At 36.3% G+C, this 20,700-nt stretch overlaps 1 protein-coding gene across 4 annotated transcripts in view; it reads right to left on the bottom strand.

Annotated features, from left to right (window-relative positions):
* The window catches only part of DIAPH2 (diaphanous related formin 2), a 231,672-nt gene that overhangs the window by 143,967 nt on the left and 67,005 nt on the right, over positions 1 to 20,700 (bottom strand). For all 4 annotated transcript variants that reach the window (XM_061359689.1, XM_061359691.1, XM_061359690.1 and 1 more), the window contains 3 exons: positions 13,130 to 13,231; positions 11,567 to 11,661; positions 5,179 to 5,280 (listed from right to left, as the gene is read on the bottom strand). In XM_061359689.1, the coding sequence (XP_061215673.1) occupies positions 5,179 to 5,280; positions 11,567 to 11,661; positions 13,130 to 13,231 (299 nt within the window). The remainder of the gene's footprint in view (positions 1 to 5,178; positions 5,281 to 11,566; positions 11,662 to 13,129; positions 13,232 to 20,700) is intronic.

Below are 20,700 nucleotides of genomic sequence, written 5' to 3'. Positions count from 1 at the left end.
AGGTCAAGCTTCACTAGTCAGGCATTTGTATAAAGCCAGGTCAAGTATTTTATGCTATTGTACTGATGTGAGCTGTTAACTGGGATATTTAGGGATTACATCAGTGCTACATCTAATAAGGTGGTTTATTCTTCCAGCTTTTAATTGAAATGAAAACCAAACTGGGTTTTGTTCAGTTTTCTACACTTAAAGCAAGTTATAAAATAAATAATATGGATCCTGACAGTATTGATAGCTACCAAATAGCTCAGAGGTATTTTAAGATACACCATGGTATGTATTTGCTACTAAGATTTTTTAAGTTCATACCATCAAAAGACCCAATCTGTGTACCCCAAAGAATAATCAGGATCAGGAGATGGATAAGGAGGTCTTGGCTGAAATTCATGACAATAAGTATTACATTGAAATCAACATACCTAAAGATACTAAAGTAAGGATATACTTTCGGATCCCATGACATCATGCCTTGTAAGCAACACACTGACTGCTTTTCAACCTCGACTTTTTGTCCTTTTAAACAAATTTTGTAAAACTACTGCCCACAATACTATCACCTTTACGTTTCCCGACACTGTGCATAAAGTAGTACAGGGCAAATTCCTTCCTGAGCTGATAAAATGATGGAATGTTATAAATCAGAGTTGTAACATGGTAAATGACTGAAGAACTGAAAAGTATCTGTAATAGCGATGCATCAGTTTACATCCCCAAGACCAGTTTCATTAGACTAGCTACTAAAGTATGTCCAGTCTTTCACATTTTGCACAAGTGATCAGGAATACTTCCCCTTTAGTAGCAGAGTATAACTCGGGAGAGATATATATGAGCGAAATATGCACTGAGACCTTTAATCCACTTGAAAATTTTCATTTAAATGCAAGAACCTGTCAAAGCTAACTCCTGATTTTAATCAGCAGAATAGAGAAAGATTTCTCCCCCAATATATTCACAATCAGTGGTGTTCCTGAAGCACTCCATCACCTTGTTATGTAACAAATCACAGATCTTGAGAATCAAAACCAAGAGGTTTAGGTACTCATGTCTCTGTTGCCCAAAGCTTTACAGTGCCTGTTTGAGGAACCACAATTTCCCTACCAGTGTTATCTACCAAGACAGCTACCAGAAGCAGCTGCAAAAACTTTCACAGGAAAGACCTGGGTGGCCTGAATAATGATGAATTCATACTAAATGGTCCAGCTGCAATGTGGAGGGTGCTGCTGTGGGAGGGATGTGAGATAAATATGAAGGCACTCCAGACGGTCTCAAACAATTCATATGACCAGACTGGAATGAGGAAAAGGAAAGCAACAGAAGCATTCCAGCATAACATTTTTATCTATCGCCATTGTCACAAATTTCTCTAAGTCTCTATAAACCAAAAGTCTTGAAACATTATTCTTTTAATCATTCTGTATTTCAGAAATATCATAATGAAAAGCTTTGCCTTCAAAGTATCTACCTTCACTAAGCTGTGGTAGACTGGTATTTAAATTAATCCCATCATTTGCTTTTAATTTCTGTAGCACAATCTCCAATTACTGTTTTACTGAAAATGGCACAGAAGTTGCCAAAAGCTTCAGATCTGAAAACACTGCAACAAAACACGTGGAAGCCAGTAGAACAGTATGACTTGAACATTTCTGATAAATAATCCTTTACAACACTTCAACCCACTCGTTCTTCCTTTAACACCGTGAACTGCCACAGAACACTGATCACAACTACTTTGCAAGGCAGCTTGACTACCAAACCAGCAAGAAGTTTTGATTTCATTTGCTGATCTGCATTATATTTTACAAGTATCGTGACAGTTTCAGAAGTGCTGTTTAAAGTGGGTTGTTTCCTTAGAATTCAAAGCATTTTTATATACATTATGCTCTTTACCTGTTGATAGAAGATGACCATAAATGCTATTTTATTTCCTCCTTCCCCACCCTGCACTGGTTTCTCTTTCATCTGCATGCTTCTGAATACATATGTTCAATGGCTGACAAACACTGAACTCACAGGAATCTTCTTAAAATAGGTAAGGTGCAAAGATTATATTCACTTAGAAAAAGGTCAGATTGTTTACAGCTCTACAAAAAACAGTGTCAAAGGCATCTAAGAAATAACACATTCAAAGAGGGACAAGTAACAGCAAGCATTAGCTTCCGCTATGAACAATTAAAGCAAGAAAATGGGTATTTCTTTGCCAGCTAATTGTGAGCACTGGGCTGTGTGTCATTATTTTCCCTTCTGAGCTTTCATAAAGGTCCTTGTCTGAATTCTCTATATCTAATCAAGTTCTTTATTCAGTTCTTTATTATTTTTTCTCGTTCAGTTTTCAAGCCCTGTATTGAAACTAGGTTCAAAGGTTATTGGAGAGAGGCAAAAAGCACAATTAAATTTGCCTCGCTTCCTAAGCAATAAAGCTGACATTCCTATAATATAAATTTGTCACCTTACTCGGCCCCTACCTACAATATATTCAAATTGGGGTTTTTTTCCTAGCAAGGTTCTAGGAAGATTAATTCTTCATCAGCTCTAGAAATTACAATGAGGTAAAACAAGTGGCAAATAAATTCAATTAAAATGACTGAATTACTCTAAATCAATGCAAGTGCAACAATCTTGTACAATTCTTCCCATTTCATCTACCTCCCAACAAGGATGTTTAGAATAGCTAATACTTACACAGCAGAAGAGGGACACAGAATCTGAAAGTCTCTATAACTACTCAGTGAAACTCTTGCATTCACAATGAAATTAGTGATAACCTGTTCTTAATAGCTGGGGGAAGTTCTGCATTCGCTAGAAACCAGCAAAACAGCCTCCCTCTTCTCCAGAGCACACACCAGAAATGGAGCTGTGTGGTCAGTTCTAGTCACCTGTTTTGTTGATCCACTAAGGAGTTATTAACTAACATGGGCACCACCAATGTTGGGGTGATCATTCTAAAACTGGTAATACTGTCATCTTCAAAACTCACAGTTGGTGGTGAAGTGGGTAAAGTTTTCCGAGTTTAAATACCACTAACTGCCAAAGATTGCTTTTTCCATTCTGTCCTCTGAGTTGGCAGGAAATCACTGATACTCCCACAGTGATTTCCTGAAATTGAACGTCAGTACCCTTACTGACGCTGCAGCTGGTCCCATGTCATAAACAAACTCACTTTTAAACACGAGTTTACATTTAAAAAACAGAGAATATTCTGCCTGGCTTATTTAATGTTATACAACATTCAGTTTACCTATTTTTCTTGCTCTACTTCAACGTCAGCACAAACTTTTCTTTATAGGAAATTGTGCTGCCTTTTCTGATCCCAGTTTAACACTTCAAAACAACAGCTCCAATAACAAATTTGATTATATAATTGATTTTAACATTTCATCTAAATGAAAATGCAATTCTAATTTTCATTTACATACCAGCTGAATATTAAGTTAATCGTTCTCTTCTAATAAGTTAATCATTTACTAAGTATGGGTTTTATACACCAATTTTAAGTGACTTATTCCAGCCTTTATTAAATTTGACAGGCACAGTGATTACCCAATTAACATCTCTTAATAATTAAGATCTCGATAATTAACATACCTTAACGTACATACAAATAAGGGTACACAATTTAAATACTACTTTAGTCCTTCTGTCATTTTCTATTCCTAAACACGTTCTTAACATCAAGGTTAAGATTATTAATACAAAACACAGAGGTTCATTCAACGCACAGTGAAAAGGACTCCAGTCAGTAAAGAGCTGAAGTTTAGATGCATTTCTTCCACTTAAATGGATTGTCCAATTAAGTCAAACTTGGAAACAAAACCAGCATTTCAGTAGTATTAATGCAGTTCAAGGTCTCTAAAAAGAAGTTCAGAATCACTACCCATAAGGAAACGTATTATTTGCAATTAAACCAAACTGTAAAGGTAAATAAGCAAACAAGCTTCAGGAAACATAGTCCCTTCATCAGGCCAACATCACCATTTGAAGATGTAGATCAAGCAGTTATTTCCCAATGTTGCATTAAATACTTTTAAAGTCTTTCTCAATTTTTTTGTAGTTGCTCATTCCTCAGAAAAATCAATCAGTGAAAAACTGATCATGACTATATTAGCACTGTCAGAAAATAAGGATACGTTTATGACTTTTTCAATACAATCAAGTGAAAAAACAAAGACCATTTAGCTGCAACTCAGTAGTAACCATAAGTCAGATAAATGCATGGTCCTCAGGTACTTAAGGCAACCAATAGAGATGGTGCAGAGTTCAAAGCAGTAAAACCAAATAGAGAGAAAGGCTGAAGCTGAGTAGACAAGGTAGGTGTGATCTTCATAAAAGAGAAATGTGTAGCTGAAGAAGAGATAGAGTTTGGAAAGAATCCAAGTTACAAAGATCAGGGGTGAAACATTTAGGAACTGCAAGCAGCGAAATGGAGCTATCCCTGTACAGCCTTGTAAATCACCATCATTATGCATAATTTTCTTTATTTCTTTACTTACTTCAAATATTTAACTGAATAGAATTCATATACTTCCTTACGCCTCCACCTCCACCCATACCTTAGACACATTTCAGATATTCTCCTTGAACAAAATCTAAGTAATTTCCCACTTTGTCTAGCTTTATGCAGGAAAGAAAGAAGCAAACATTTTGTAAATCAGCCACTCCACGGCATCCTTTGCTCACTGCCATTTCAAAACCAGGCAGTACTGCTGTCATTTCATCACAGTGTTTTAGTCACACAGCAAGTGGGTATTACATGATAAAGAGGGAAAAAGGCATTCCTCTACTGCTTTTAAATAGATAGCTTAATATACATACACATACATGTAATTATATAAAATATAATACAGAATGTATGCATATTGTATATACTTATATATAGATATAATATATCCATACGTATACATATGGTAAATTTTAATGTATACCTAAAAGATATTTTACTACTATATTGCATTATAATTATTTATTTTATTGCATACCTTAATTCCTTCAAGAAAGCACTTACTATGTATTTATAGAGATTTTTTGACTGTTACTGGTCAGTAACAGTAAAAATGGATGGCAACTTATTCCTACTGCAGGACTTGCAAAAACACCAAACAACCAAATTTAAACCTAAAATTTTTCTTTTTAATCTATCTGACAACATAGATCTCTCCAGTTAATTATGACACTAATACATACCACAACTCCAAACTGTTCTGGTTCAGCAAGATCATTATATTCATCTTTTAATTCGGCTAAGGCATTGAGTTCCTTCTGCTCAGGAAGAGTCTTCACTAGGTTCTAAAACAAACAAGATATTATATCAAATTAGTTATATTAAACTATCTGAGGTCTTAAAATAAAATGTTTAAAATATCAGAACACGGAAATGCAGGAGGAAATTATGGGAAGCTTATTTTATTTAAGCAGCTTTAACACTATTTAAACAACAAATCAAGCCAGTAATTAATTTAATATAGACATCAGCACCTCTGCTAGTATCTAATTTGAAGAATGCCTTCTCAGTATTAAAAGTTAGATGAAACTCCTTGATGCTGTCAGACCCTGAAGAAATATACTCCATCTTCCACCCCCTACTGACCCATGTTTGCACCTTGCTCATTAAACGTTACTCAAGAAATAGCTGGTCTGTGTAAAGCAAGACATAACTACCTAAAAAAACAGACCTCCTAAAACATTTAAAATAGCTGTGCTCAAACTTCACTTAAAAGCACCTTACACAAAACAGGAGCAACATCTCAAAACTGGACAGATCTGGATAGCAAATATACTGGAACTCAAAAAAAAGCACAACTTGCTTGAAATCCTATCCATTGTCTACAGATACGCTACATCTATTAAATATTTATATTAAAGCTGGAGAATACTTTGTTTTAAGAGATACTCAGTTGAAGTTTAGATTGTTGAGGGCACTGAGCAATGGGCACGCATTAGCCACTGAAGAAATCAAAGGGTCTGAGTTAACAACATTTACCTATATAACAGAAGCGGGGAGACCTCCAGGTCTAGGTGAACACAGCACCTCCCGCCTTCCCACTATGCCCTTAGGAAGATCTGGGACAGGGGGCAATCACCCAACCACATTCAATGAGGCAACCTATTTCTGTATGCTGAATAATTTATAAACACTTAATATGCATAGAGGGGCCAAAGAAGTAGCACACTTCTGTTATCAATATATGTGGAAAAATCAACATGAGATTCACTCTGTTCCACAGTGCAATCAATGACTCCTGTACCAAATAACTAAGAAAAAAAAAATGCCTTCATGCAGAAATCAGTTTTTCTTCTACACAAACACAAGGGTCCCAAGGTATTCAAGAGAAAAGGGATAAATCCATGTTCTTCAAAAAGAAGCTCCTACTGTAGGAAGCCATCCTCTTCAAACCTGCCTAAGTAAACAGCAATGGCAAAACCACTGTCAGGTTTAGAGGTTTACTTGCAATAAAGTGTCTATGGAACTGCAATCTAATAGGATTTTAATTACAACACATATTTTAGTGAAAATAATGTGTTACAGATAAAATAAAATCTAACTCTTGATAATTTTGGCAATACCATTCATGAAAGTAGAACACTGGAATACTGTGTACAGTTCTGGTGTCCTCAACAAAAAAAGGACATGGAACTGTTGGAACAAATCCAGAGGAGGGCCACGAGGATGATCAGGGGACTGGAGCACCTCCTGTATGAAGACAGGCTGAGAAAGTTGGAGCTGTTCAGCCCAGAAAAGAGAAGGCTCCATGGAGACCTCATAGCAGCCTTCCAGTATCTGAAGGGGGCATATAGGGATGCTGGGGATAGACTCTTCATTAGGGACTGTAGTGACAGGACAAGGGTAATGGGTTAAAACTTAAACAGGGGAAGTTTAGATTGGATATAAGGAGGAAGTTCTTTCCTGTTAGGGTGGTGAGGCACTGGAATGGGCTGCCCAGGGAGGTTGTGAATGCCCCATCCATGGCAGTGTTCAAGGCCAGGTTGGAGAGAGCCTTGGGTGACATGGTTTAGTGTGAGGTGTCCCTGCCCATGGCAGGGGGGGGCTAGAACTAGATGATCTTAAGGTCCTTTCCAACCCTAACTATTCTATGATTTGAGAACATGTGCCCTTAAGTTATAAGCATGTAAGTTCTCCCCTCCCATCAGAGTAATGTGTTTCCATGTGTTCTCATAAGATCTGATTAAAGTAGAAGGGACATACACACTGACACTGTCAGAGGACCAATAATGACTGTTTAGGTTTATGTCACAAAAAGTCCCTGGTATAAAAAGAAAGTTATGTGCCTTTTAAAATCACAAAAGCAGCCAGTGCTATAAAGGCATGTTTTTTTTTCCAGATCTAAAAACCTTAATTGGAGAAAACCTTTACTATCACAGGTACAGATGTCTTACTTATACCACATACCAATCTTGCCATCACTCTTGCAATCTTCTTAGTCGTTAGGAGAATTTGATTACTGATCACTCTGCCAGGCTTGATAAAACAAGCATTAAGGTACAAGTTTGAGAAAGGCATCAGTCTAATTTGTCAACTTTGCAGGTGGTAGCTAACTTAATCCTCCAAGCTGAAAGCATCAAACATCACCCATCTTAATAAGGAAAACCAAAGATGACAAGCATCCTCATACAAAACAACCCTCTTGGGGAAGTATCTTTACACTTGCACCAAGGAGCTACTGAGTGTCTCAGTAAGTAGAGCTCAAAATATTTGACAGAGACAGGAATCAGATTTACCTCAATGTCCTACTATTAAGCTGCGGCCTCATGTTTAAACCCAAGCACGTTTCCTTTCCTATTCACCCAAACCCACATCTCACTTAATTCTACTTCTAAAAGAAGAATCTCTAAGAAATACTTGCTCGTTTGACTGTTTAATGCTGAAGATTAGAGACATGAATTAAGCAACGTATTTTTTTATACTTCATTTCATTAGGTAAACTATTCAGCAAATATTGCAACCTAAATTTCACAGTATTTATCAGAAATGTGTATTTCATCACACATTAAACATTATTTCTTCCATCAACGCAGAAATACAACTACCTAGTACTAAACCCGCCTTCTCTTTTTTGTAGCTACATAACCAAAATCTGTAGCATGCCTGATCATTACTTTTTCCTCATCCATACCCCTATACGGTCTACAGCTAACAGAAGAACTCATTTTACCCTCAGCTTCTAAGGAGACTTTGGCTCTACTAGCAGTGCAGCTCCGTATATATACAAGCATGTATACATATGTATATGTTTAAATATGTTTACTTTCATTAATTGTATTAAATAACTGAAAATGAAGCTAAATAATTCAGGGATCACAAACTCAAATCTTTCTCAGTACTTTAGGAAAGTTTCATAGCGTATTCATGACGATGTGAATTTAAGTCAAAATAGGGTAAATAAAGGCTTACATATATAAAAAGCAGAAATCTAAGGCTGATGTTAAGAGGCTGAAACCATCACTCACTATCAAAACACACTGAATTCTGCTAAACACGGTGTTTGACAACTGCATGTTTACAACAGCTCACTTTCTCAAAGACAAACTAGGAATTGAGAATCCTTTTTTCCTGGATATTTTCTTCAAGGAGGAGTTACAACCGTATACAGCCTTCTACGTACTCAAACTGATTAATCCAATTAATTTCAGTATGTACTACAATCAGTTTGAAAAGCAGCAAGAAACGAGGACTTGAGAAGCGTAAGTGAAAAAGCACCTTCCTATCTGTTCAATTACGCTCTGCCCATTTTGTTCTCATTGCTTTGATACTTGGAACAAAGCAGTTTCTCCATGAACATTTCTACAAAGCACGGGTTTTGCTAAGCATGAAAGCAAGCAAGGCTTGCTTTGTAAAATCTTTCCAATCAGTAGTACTGAAAACTGTTAAACTGGCAAATTAGTTAATAACTCAGTCAGGAGATTAGAATGAAAACAAACCAGATTAGACTGAGAATGAAATAAATGATACAGCCCATTTACCCTAAAACATCTTTATGTGTAAGAACATCTTTAGGAACACCGAAGGAATCTCTTGTCTGGATTATCAGCTCAATCTCTCCATGATTGGGAGTGACTCTGCCAGACCATTCCATTCAGGAACAAACCAGCCTCCAAAGCCTCAGGTTTTTGAAGATCATAGGCAGCTGAGTTTCTAGATAGTCGCATTCATGATGAATTCATATCCATCTATTCTGGTGTTAACATAGCCTTTTACTTAGGCAACTTCTTTTTTCTCCCCAGTGCTTCAGCACATCACTCTTTTCCCCATCTAATTCTAATGTAGCTCTATCCCCTCTCAGCTATTTATACTGCTAATCTAATCAAGTCAATCTTTCCTAGCTTCTTTCTGTAGACTGTTTCTCCATCCCTCAATCTACTTCAGTAATTCAACTTCTCCACTTTAAACTAATTTTTGAGAAATAAACAGAGTCCTTTAGATAAGGTCTTTGAGGTCCATTATTCAAAAGCATAATAATTATCCTCTCTACAGGAAATACTTGACCTGAAACACCTTGCAATCACATTCACCTTTTTTATGGTACGGGCTCTGGCTGGGATGAAGTTGATTTTCTTCATAGCAGCCAATATGGTGCTGTTTAGACTCGTGACCAAAACTATGCTGATAACACACTGATGTTTTAGCTACTACTGAACAGTGCTTGGGCAGCTGCAAGGTATTTGTTGTTTCTCATTTTGCAAGTAGGCCAGGAAGGGCAATCTGCACCCCCACACACTGGGAAGTAGGCCAGGGCAAGTGAGGTAAGGGCTTAGCTGCTCCACATGCAGCTACACCAGTAGTAGCTATACTTGTCCCATTGAGCACAGACTCACACTATTACTTCTCAATCATTTCCAGCTGATAAGCAACCATTACAACAACAGCTTCCAGCATTTTAGAATTAACATGCAAGACCTCATACTTCAGCAGCACATATTACATACTATTGCTATTAATCTAGGTCTCAAGATGTCTCTGTTTGTTGCAGAAGTAACTATACCAGTATGAAACTCTTCTGCATTTAGGGTATTCAAGGTAGGTTTTTTCTTCCTGCTGAGTTTTTTATTTTGCTCATCTGCAGGCTTCTCAATCAAATGTTCTGATTTCCCTGATCAATAAATATGAATTTAGGACTTTTCATTTTCAAATACTACATATCATGTGCAGAAGCTTTTTGTAAGAAGACATGCTCAGTGCAAACAGATGATATTTTTAGCAATGCAGATAAAGATTAGAAATGCAAATCAATTTCATGCTGACATGGCCTGAAGCAGGACACCATAGTGAAACACATCAAATAAAGTCAACTGGAAACCATTTCCCATCAAATGGGAACTTCCAAAAGCATTAAAGCATAGCAATTAAAACAAACAAATATATCAAGGATTTCCCAAATGAAATATTGAGAATTCTGGATACATAATATGGATTTCCAAACACATTAGTTTAGGTACTATAAATCTTAGAATATGACTCTATAACAAAATATAACAGTATGTCATGCTGTTGAGTGCAGTAGTTTGAGATCTGAAACAACAGCAGCTCTTTTACAGCTTCAAAAGAAACAAACTCCAGGCTTGTAGGAGGACCTTAGTGACACAAGAAAAACTGCAGGCAAAGGACAAACAAATTTAATTTCATAAACAGAATTCCATTTACACCGTATGTTTGGCTACACAGTAATTTTATTAAACATTCATGTTAAGATTTGAAGAAGTTATACACTTCCTAACTGTGGCAACTCAGTTTAGTCCAGTGTCCCTGGAACAACCGCTTCCCAGGTCCAAAAAAGGAAGAAGAAATAAATGTAGAGAACCTTGAAGGGAATGCGAGAGGGGTGCAGGAGAAAGAGGAGGACAGGATAAATTAAGGACCAATACGTTAGCTGGAACCTGAATCTGCATGATATTAAAATAAACCAATTTAACATCAGTACCATTGCTGTGCTACATCTGCATATCATATGTAGGTTTACATGTTTATCTTGCACTCTGTCACTCCCCAGAGATCATGAGAGGCAATGTATGCAATTGCTCTCCTCCTACTGTGAGGAAGTCAGAGAGGGATGTAAAGAAGCTGTATTCCATACTTTCTTCTCTCCAGATGAGAAATTTTAGGATCAAAATAAGACCAAACCACCTTGAGCACAGGTTTGATTTACAGACGGTTTTTTGGGCTGCAGCAGTATCCTAAAACATTCAGACAGTTTCATCTGTCACTAGTCACAAGCAGAGTTGTTCCTACAAGAAGCCTGCTGAAACTTCATCATCCACCAGCCTACACCTGGAAAATGCTCGTCTTTGACACTGATAAACTACAATTAACAGACATAAGCTCTATAAACCAAGAGATTGAAAAGTACTGTTGTTAACAGTGTCTTTTAAATATAGTCACTGCTACATATGATCATATTCAAAAGTAGAAGTAAAATAAACAACACAGTAAACACAACTGCTGCACTTGTGGCTGATATCCAGCACAATCTGCACTAACTTTCCTCTTGAATTCTTATGCTTTTACAACATTTTACATGGAAAACAACCTATGAACAAAACTAGAGTAATTTTCACATACCTGAATCAAGGATTCACTCAGTTTCTCCTCATCAACCTCTAAGATAATATTTTTTATTTCTTCATAAGGCAAACGGAAAGAGCCCAAAAATATTGCTGAAATTCAATAATAAATCATTAGGATCGAGAAGGCCATAAAAAATAATATAAGAAGGAAAACTTAACTTACAGAAACTGAAAAATCCTACCTTGATCCAAATAAGGGGATTCATTATTAATAAGTTCTTTGTATAAAACAAGTGCTAGATGAAACTATTTATTGCAGCTCAACTTCCTATGAATTTCATTTCTAAGAGATGAAACTATGACAACACTTAACTGTTCAATCAGCCCCCCTTGCTCCCTGGAGTGTTACTTATCTCTATCAATAAAGTCCTGTTTTCATGAATGGCACCATCTGCATCACTACTTAAACAGACTTATTCAGCCACTTGAAGACCTTATTAAATATTTCTTTGTTTCATAACTCTGTATGAATAGCTGTACTGCATTTACAATTGGCTGAGTGATATTTATATGACATTCTAGAAAGAGAATCAAAAGGATAATGAAGAGCAGGGCAAAGGAATTAAGAAATTATCCTAACTGCCACTTTTTAGGATAACTGAATTTATACAAGAGGCAATGTATATACACTTCAAAGACAGAGTTCTCAAAGCAATTTCATCTCAGGATATTATGACATCTCAACATCCAATAAACTATGAAGTATTCCTAACACAGATGCATATACATACCATTTCAATAAAATGCTGTATATATTCAACCCATCTACTGTGGCTGATTTCCCTGCATCCACATTTTCAAAACTTGAAGTTTCATATCACTTGTGTCACTGTTAATTTTCTGCTTAAGAAAACGTGCTCATGGATGTGATAATAAACAATGCACAGATTTGGTTTTTACACACTTCATTTGCCACAGGCATAGTTGGACTAGTGACATTTTATGGTATTTTTAATTCAAATAAACGAATGTACTACTCCTGATGATTGATTTCCCTCCATAATTAAAGAGAGAATCAGAACATTAAAACGAAGAGGTAGGGCTGTTTTCCTTACAGTTTCTACTAGCAGTATTTGCACCCAACTTAACCTCTTTTGGAATATTTTTCTCTTTAAAAATACAACCCTCATAAAGCTCCATATCTCCATTACTTTAACCAGAAAGAGCCCTTTGGAATGGCCTCTCAACCCCAACCCACAAACCCTATAAACACTGAGCCTTTCCTGAACCAATGATAACCCTTTAGTTATACTTCCAGTCTAAAGCAACTAATGAAAGAATCAATATTTTGTTACAAAAGCATATAGTTCATTAACATTAAAGTAACACAGAAAACTGATGTAAATGTAAATACACTCATATAGTGAAGTGAAAGTTACATAGTGAATTGTTATATAGTAAACTGAAATCCTATGTATGTGAAATATGTGAGCCTAAGCCTCATGTTCATGAGACAGTGTTTAGAAAAAGCGTGTTGTACATGTAAACAAAAAAAGATCATTCAGAAGTCGTCTGTGTACATGCCAGATAGTCACCTAATGCATTTCACATCACTTACATAAATTTTGTGCGCTTTTTGAATCCAAAATCCTTAATTCTTTAATCTTTTTCTTTGACTGAACTGTTTTCTTTTCTTCTGATTCTTCTACTGGCTTTTTAGCTGGAAAAAAAAAAAAAAAAGTATTTATTAAATTCTGATTCATTATTACAACTGTTCAATCTTAACAGACTAATAGCAACTCAGCTAGAAAGCCACAATAATGCATCTATTAGCATCAGTTCAAGGCAACATGAATGCACTGCCTCAACGTACTGTAAAATACCCACAGAAACAAAGCACAGAGACAAAATTAGTAGGAACATGAAATGAAAATGTTAATATGACAATGACCAATTTTCCCCAAGTGCTACCAAATTACATTCATACATTTTAACCCGCTGAATTTGTTTTCTGCAGCTCCAGTTTATTCTAAGCATGGTGAGAACGACAGCGACTTGGGGTTACCTCAAAGCATGTGAGTGCCCTCTGTTGAAACACAAATAACTCTAATAGCATTTGCAGTTCTTCATCCACAACCAATAACCTAAACCATATGAGATTTACCACACTACACAAAGGTAGGCTTTTACTATTTATTTATGTTGTCACTGGTAAAAAGGAAAACCAAATGAGAAAATATCATATAATTTAAATTATTTTTAATTACCAAGGATTGCTAGCCTTACATCCAGTACTTAAAATTAAGTATAATGTGGCATTGAGAGATTTAAAATATATGCTGATTTTTTGCATAATTTAACATATTTAATTCTCACTGAATTTTCTTAAGTATTAATTAAGTAAATGCATTAAGAAGGATTTATTTCCTTTTAAATATCACCAGATATTTGGCACTGAAGGAATAGAATCCTTATGCTTAACGTGAAACTTAATGAATATTTCAACTCATTCAAAAGTAACTGAAAAACTTCAAAGTCAAGTTAAGAGCAAGTTTTAAATATGCTTTTCTCTTCTGAGATTGTTTTTTGCTGTACTGGTTTCATCAGGATGGGTTTCATTATAAGTAGCTCCTAAGAAGAGATATTAATATTTAGTGTGAAGAATAACACCAAAACTGCAGTTTCAATTTCTCTATAAAAGAAAAAAAAAAACAACAACAGAACAAAGAAAGCAGTTATTTTTCTCCTTTACACATCACTAGGAAAACAAGTGGCATAAAATAATTCTACTGGGCTTATACCACTTGAATAATTAGTTTACCCTGGGCATTTTTATGCCAGCATTAATTAAGATAGGACAAGATCATTCCCTCATCCCCAGCTACCTCTAAAAAGCCTTAAACTGGAAAAGCTGAGCAGAAGAGACGGTTCAACAGCAATGCAACACTTGTTCTCCCCTTAGCCTGCCATTATTCTCCAAGCGTAGCTACACACGACCAGCTTCCTTGTGAAAGGAGAGCTACACATCAACTTGTTAATAACCAGGTAATACTCTATATTCCCACCAGCACTGACCTTTTAACCACCATGAACTACTGTTTAAAATCCTGAAGTGACACTCCATGAAGTAATCACACCCTTATCACTAATTGTTCTCTATTAAACAAGGAAATAAAACCAGGTGCTCAACAAAACAAGCGAGAAAACACCCCTGAGTTAAAAATTAGTTGTCCCATGAGAAGGCAATAAACATTATGAGTTCTGTTATATGAACAGAAGCTAGTGAACAGCCTAGGTTTGTGACTGGTGAGAAAAATGATTCAAGATGAGTGACCCATTCCAAATATGTTCTGTTTAACAATTAAAACTCTCTGGATTTCCGTATGTGATTGGGTTTTTAAAGACAGACAAGAGCCTAACCCAAAATACATATTAAGCTACTCAGCTACTACAGCATCAAGAGATAAAAAGAGGTTTGGTTGTTTTTACACTGAACAGGGGGGGTCAGTTTTTAAGCAAAATATTTTATACAAAGAGACAAACACAGGATGGGCCGAGTCAGGATTCAGGATGGTAACTCTGCCTGTACAGGGCAAGTAACCTATTTTCATTATTGTCCCTCCTCACCAGCTTCCCAATCGCACTCCTCTAGTGGTTGTGAAACTAGCAACCACATTTGGAACATAAAAGACCAAACAGTCAAAGGTTTTGTAACAAACCATAGCTACTCTTACCTGCTTAAGCCTGAAAGGCTGCAACACCATCACTTATAAATCATGCATTTCATAAATAGTTAATGCCTCAGTTAGATTAAAACTTGTCCATTTGGAAAAGACCAGAGAAGGCGTTTTTTTTCCAAAGGCTTTCATCTTTTCAAGAATGAGACTTCAGAGACAACCATGGAGAAACAGTAGAACCAGATGCTTAATGTGACTGCAAAGTCCCAACATAGCACCATCAACATCTTCCCCAACTAAGACTATGTATATCTCCAACACAGTTTGACCCATGCTGGAGATAACATTACACATTACAGAGCTATCAAAAGTGATGCTCATTCCTCTTCTTCTCCATCTGATCACAAGAGTCCGTTTTGGCAGTGACTCAACTGTGACAGGACCATGGCTTATAGAATTTAAAAAATAAATTAAAAAAACCCCACTTGTTATATGTTAGTACTAACATCCTATTGCTGACCAACATCCCAACCCTTTTCAGGTTCTCCCTTCACAAGTACCTGTTTAAAACTGACACATGCTTTTTTGTTTGATGTCACAGAACCACGGAGAGAGAGATGAAGAAAGGATTTCATAGCAGTCAACATTGAGTAGCTCAAAAAAGCAGGAAACACAAACAGAAAAATCATCAACCTGGAAGCTAAAGAATCTGTATTACTTGGAGCATAGTGCTGTGATTATTGTTATTATTTGCCTTTTCTTTCAGAATGCAATGAACTTTTTCCCATCTTAAATGTGTCTTGATCCAAAGTCAGCCTTCTAAATTCCTGTTTTGCCTGTTTCATTTTGCAGAACATACTCACTAACCAAGTTTGTCTCAGCCCTCCACTGCATTAACAGCCCTGGAACAATGGCAGAACCCTCCCACAGTGGTTAAGCCTACCCAGGTACCGTAGCAAGTCACTCTTTGCCAAAGCGATGAATGCCACCTTCACAAATTTAATTAACAGAAGCCCAAGTATTTTCTCATCACGTGAAAGCAACATGTGTACCACCAAAGTTCAGACTCAAAAGGTCCCCTCAGGTTGTCTCCTATATTTCAGATCACCTCAATTGCTTTTCTGTGACAGACAATGCTAATGCACGCCTGTTGTGCTGATGCAAAGCCTTTTTAAATCCTCTACCGTACATCACTGTTTTTCTTCTTGAAAGCTAATCCCTTTTCACAGAGCTGCATGTAGATTGAAATCTGGACTTACGTGAAATACATATATACACAGATATATACACACAAATAGGTACATCCATGTGGGGGGGACTTTTGTTTTGAAGAATTGAAGAAAAATATACTCTTGATTGTATATAACTATTTCCCCATTCGGTTGGGAAGAAGAAAGAAGCAAGTACTTAAAACCCCAAACAATCAGCTGTCATTGAAGTGACAAAATACCCACTAATGCATAATTACCTCACAGGGTTAAACAGGTAGAGAGAATGTTGTTTTGGCTGGATTTACTTTTCTTTACGATTTACCTCAAGCAGACACAAAAGGGAAAGTGAAAGAGAGCCAATATTCTAAAGCAGAAGGGGGAAAAGTAGTTTTATAACACGCAGATGTCTCTTTGAGAACCAGAAAATAGAGATCTAAACACCAGCAACACATAACCTACTTTTCCCCTTTTTCTATTTTAAACTTAGTTTAGAGTTCTATTTTGTTAGTAACAACATATTTGTTTATCAGTGTTGGAGGAAAAAAGCTGATGCAACATGTTGCAAGGGATTGTTTTCTGTTCATCTTCCACTATGTAACGCATGTGCAGCTCAAGTGTGTATGTTCAGTGATACCTTCAGCTGGGAACTAATTTAATCCCATAGAAAGTGCTTTGCTTGAAACCCATTTAGGGTCTAAATTAAAACTGACAACACTGCACAAAACGTTAGGTAAGTTTAAGATACGTTAAACAAGACTAACGGTAATCATGGCAAAGAACATGCACAAACATGTTGAAATACTTCAGAGACATAACTAAGCAAAGATTTCTACCATCGGTACTTTTGCAGCAAAAAAAAGGAAGCATTGAAAATTACCATTCTATACCTGCTCAATTTAGCTACTGAATGGTATTAGAAGTTAGCATGACACATTTTCAGAGATACATACAATTTTATTCCATTGGAGTTGTTAAAGCATTTTACTCTGAGCCAAAATGTCCACTTCATATTAAATTCCTTTCTTTTTTAAATAAGCAGTAAATAATTTTAATAAAGAATTAGTAGTAGAAGCTGCCAGTCATGAAGATGATGAAGATGAAAATTAAAGGGGATAAAACAGAGTACATAGAATTACAATGTGGAGAAAGCAGAGACTGAGGTGAACTTCAGCCTACCCAAACTTGAGCCTTAATCTCCAATTTCTATCAAGCCTGTACTCACAAAGACTACATACCTCATATTGTGCTAGGAAAAGAATGAGTAATTTCATCTTACTTCCATCTAGCTAGTGCCTTACCAATTGCATCTACAAGTATTTGGCAACAAAAGTAAATATACAAAGGAAATTAATTGCTTTATTATTCTCTTTACCTGAAACAAGATCTATGGCTAGTATAGGAGAAAGAGTTAAGCCGTGGGATCTCATATTTATTCCCACTGCCACCTGAGCCACTTTTCTGTTCACCTAAAATCACTCAGTTATCAATTCCTGCAGTAAAACTAATTAAGCACTCCTGCTGTCATTCTGTCCTTTCTGCAGGCAGAAGTGCTAAATACCTGGTACTGCACTGAAAAAGAATAGAAAAGAGAGGATTCTGTTCTGAAGCAAGTGAGTGAGCTGAAAGTGGATCTTAGTTTGAGTTCTCAAGATAAAAAAAATAGCACTGACAGGGGAAAAACCATGGAACCTCTTGCATGCTTTTTGCCTAATTAATGTAATCAAGCCGGAGGAAGTGACATCAACCCAACAGATGATGATCTGTAGAAGAAATAAAAAGCCATAACTTTATTTTACAAATTAGTTTTGTCCGAAAATAGCAGGGGATCTGTAATCCTATTATCTTTTTCCCATAATACAATTGATTGTTATTACAGTTGACCACCACATCTAATGACTACATGAAATATTTCTTGTTCTTTCAAAATTGCTCCAAAATAGTTGTCACTCGTCTAATTTTCAAGTGCAGTTTTAAAAGCGGCATCAGGAACTTGTGCAGTGAAGTTGTATGGTTAAAGTGTACTTAATTAAGCACTCCAGATTACAGTTCTTTCAGTTTTCCACCAACAGCCTGAAATCGAGTAGATGTATGAGCCACAAATAGTCTACTTGAAAAAATAAGTAAACAGAAAGCAACCAGAAAACCCACAAACAAACCAGGCAAGTGATTTTGCCCCTTTCTATTTACCCTGCTAAAGACCAATGCAAAAGATGTTGCTTTTGCTGAAAGACAGTAAGAAAACATTAACAATTCATGGCATACAAATGTCACAGAAATATATGCAAGTACTCATTCTGAACATCAGAAATCAAACAGCAGCAAGCACACAGTGATTAAGCTGGAAATATCCTCAACGGGCCTACTTAGCCGTGTTGTATGATGTGCTGCAAGAAGCTGGAATAAAAATAAAAGCTAGTCACCTTTTCCATGAACTCTTCTCTGACATTCCCTCCATGAATATTTATATGGAAGAAAGCCTCGAGGTTGTCCACCCCATTTCTGCCTTTGCCACTACTTCAACATTTGTGATACTCAACATGGACACGCTAAGTTTTGTTCCAAAGAGATGCTTATCCTTGGCAAGTTATACTCAGCACCAAGACATTACACATACTTTCTGCCCATGCATTAGAGCTTGATTAACGACTGAAGAGACCAGTCAACCCATTTTAGATGCAATATGTGAAGTTACGTGTGGCAGAGACAACATTTGCCTATAATAATAAAATGCTGTCTCTAATAATATTTCTAATTTCCCAGTTATTTTTCCCCTGATATCAAGCCATCACCACCACAGAACTGTGAGTTAAAATATCTAGAATTCTTTTCCAGGCACTGACATGCCTGTTATCCAGGCAACTTTCAAAAGCAAAAGTACCAAGACTCAGACAAAAAAAAACTCCAAACCTCCAAGTTAAACAAAATGCCAAAACCCCAATATAATACTTTATTGAGATTCTGATAAACTCATCTTCTGTTGTTAGTATGACAAGTCTAGTAAATAAGTCTTTTAAATGAATTTCAGCTCTTGTTCCTCTTGATTAGGCTCATAAATGGCACATCTTTGCCATTAAAGGCACTTACGTGAATCAAATTTCCAGAAGAATTTTGAAATAACGAAGCTTAAGAAAAAAATCCTAAGACCCCAAAATTCCTTTATACAGTCCAGGTAAGTAGATATTGGTGTTAAATTGATTTCTTTTCCTCTTTCACTGTGATATTTGATATCTAAAGCTTCTGACTAAATATTTAAACACTAAGTAAAACACACATCTCAAATGCACATTCCGGTATTCTCTCCCTTTTTGAAGTACTTCTCCACCATCAAGGTTTTAAACAAACATGCTTGAAAAATTGCTTCACTTGTACATATCTAAATCCCCAAACCCTTAATTTGTTTAGCAGCTTTAAGATATACTGTAGTTTCTTAAGTTTAATGTGGTACATCCTGGTTATACACTGTGACCTACACAGTGAAAAACACAGTTTTACTGGGCATTTCTATTGACCTCATACTTAAGAAATTTGATTTAATGTTTAGCAAGAAAAATTATATTCTCCAGCTAATTTAAAGAATTTATTGGTATTGTTATATATTAAACTCAAAGGGATGCTTTCATAAGCATCAGGCCCAGAGCATAACTTCACAGGGGAAAAGGAGATTACGAAAAAGAACTGGCAAATTATCTGCCTTAATAGATCCCATCACTTCCCATAAGCAGTAAGCAGTACCCTGTGAAACAGACTGGTAACCACAGTTTTGATAGTTGGTAACTACAAATAGCAACTTCGACCCTTACTTATAAAACTTAAAGAAATTATTTTTCCATTAACAAATGTTGGAAATTGTGGCCTTGTGTTGGACAGTACCAAATGACTCTCATTAGTTGCCTGTAATCTGTCACAAACGTACCTTTCAACCTCATCAGATGCGGGCACAAATATTTTTGCTACACGTCAGTCAAGAACAGAGTCTATCACAACCTTGGATCAAAATTACTTCTGGTTTTAACCAGACACATTAGCAGGCAGTAACTCATTTGGAACAGGAACTGCCACACCACATGTCACAGGGAAAATGTATTGCGCCTTTCCACATCGCAATCTTTCTGACTAATGATTGCTCTAATGAAGGTCATCCCAATAGGTTCAATACACTGTGACAGTGAAATGTTTCTGGCATACTGATGTAGCTCTCTAAAAACATGACAATTCTGTATCCATTTGGGATAACCAGAACCATAACGTCATGCCCCTGCCACCCCCAGCAACTGTGGTAGATCTGCTCATACTTACTGGAT

This window comes from Neopsephotus bourkii, unplaced genomic scaffold (assembly GCF_033783945.1).
Source record: "Neopsephotus bourkii isolate Nb327-2 ecotype Australia unplaced genomic scaffold, CSIRO-AGI_Nbou_v1 NB_991, whole genome shotgun sequence".
NCBI classification, from domain to species: Eukaryota; Metazoa; Chordata; class Aves; order Psittaciformes; family Psittacidae; genus Neopsephotus; species Neopsephotus bourkii.
Note: the sequence above shows the minus strand (reverse complement) of the source record. Positions and strands in the feature narration are given on the sequence as shown.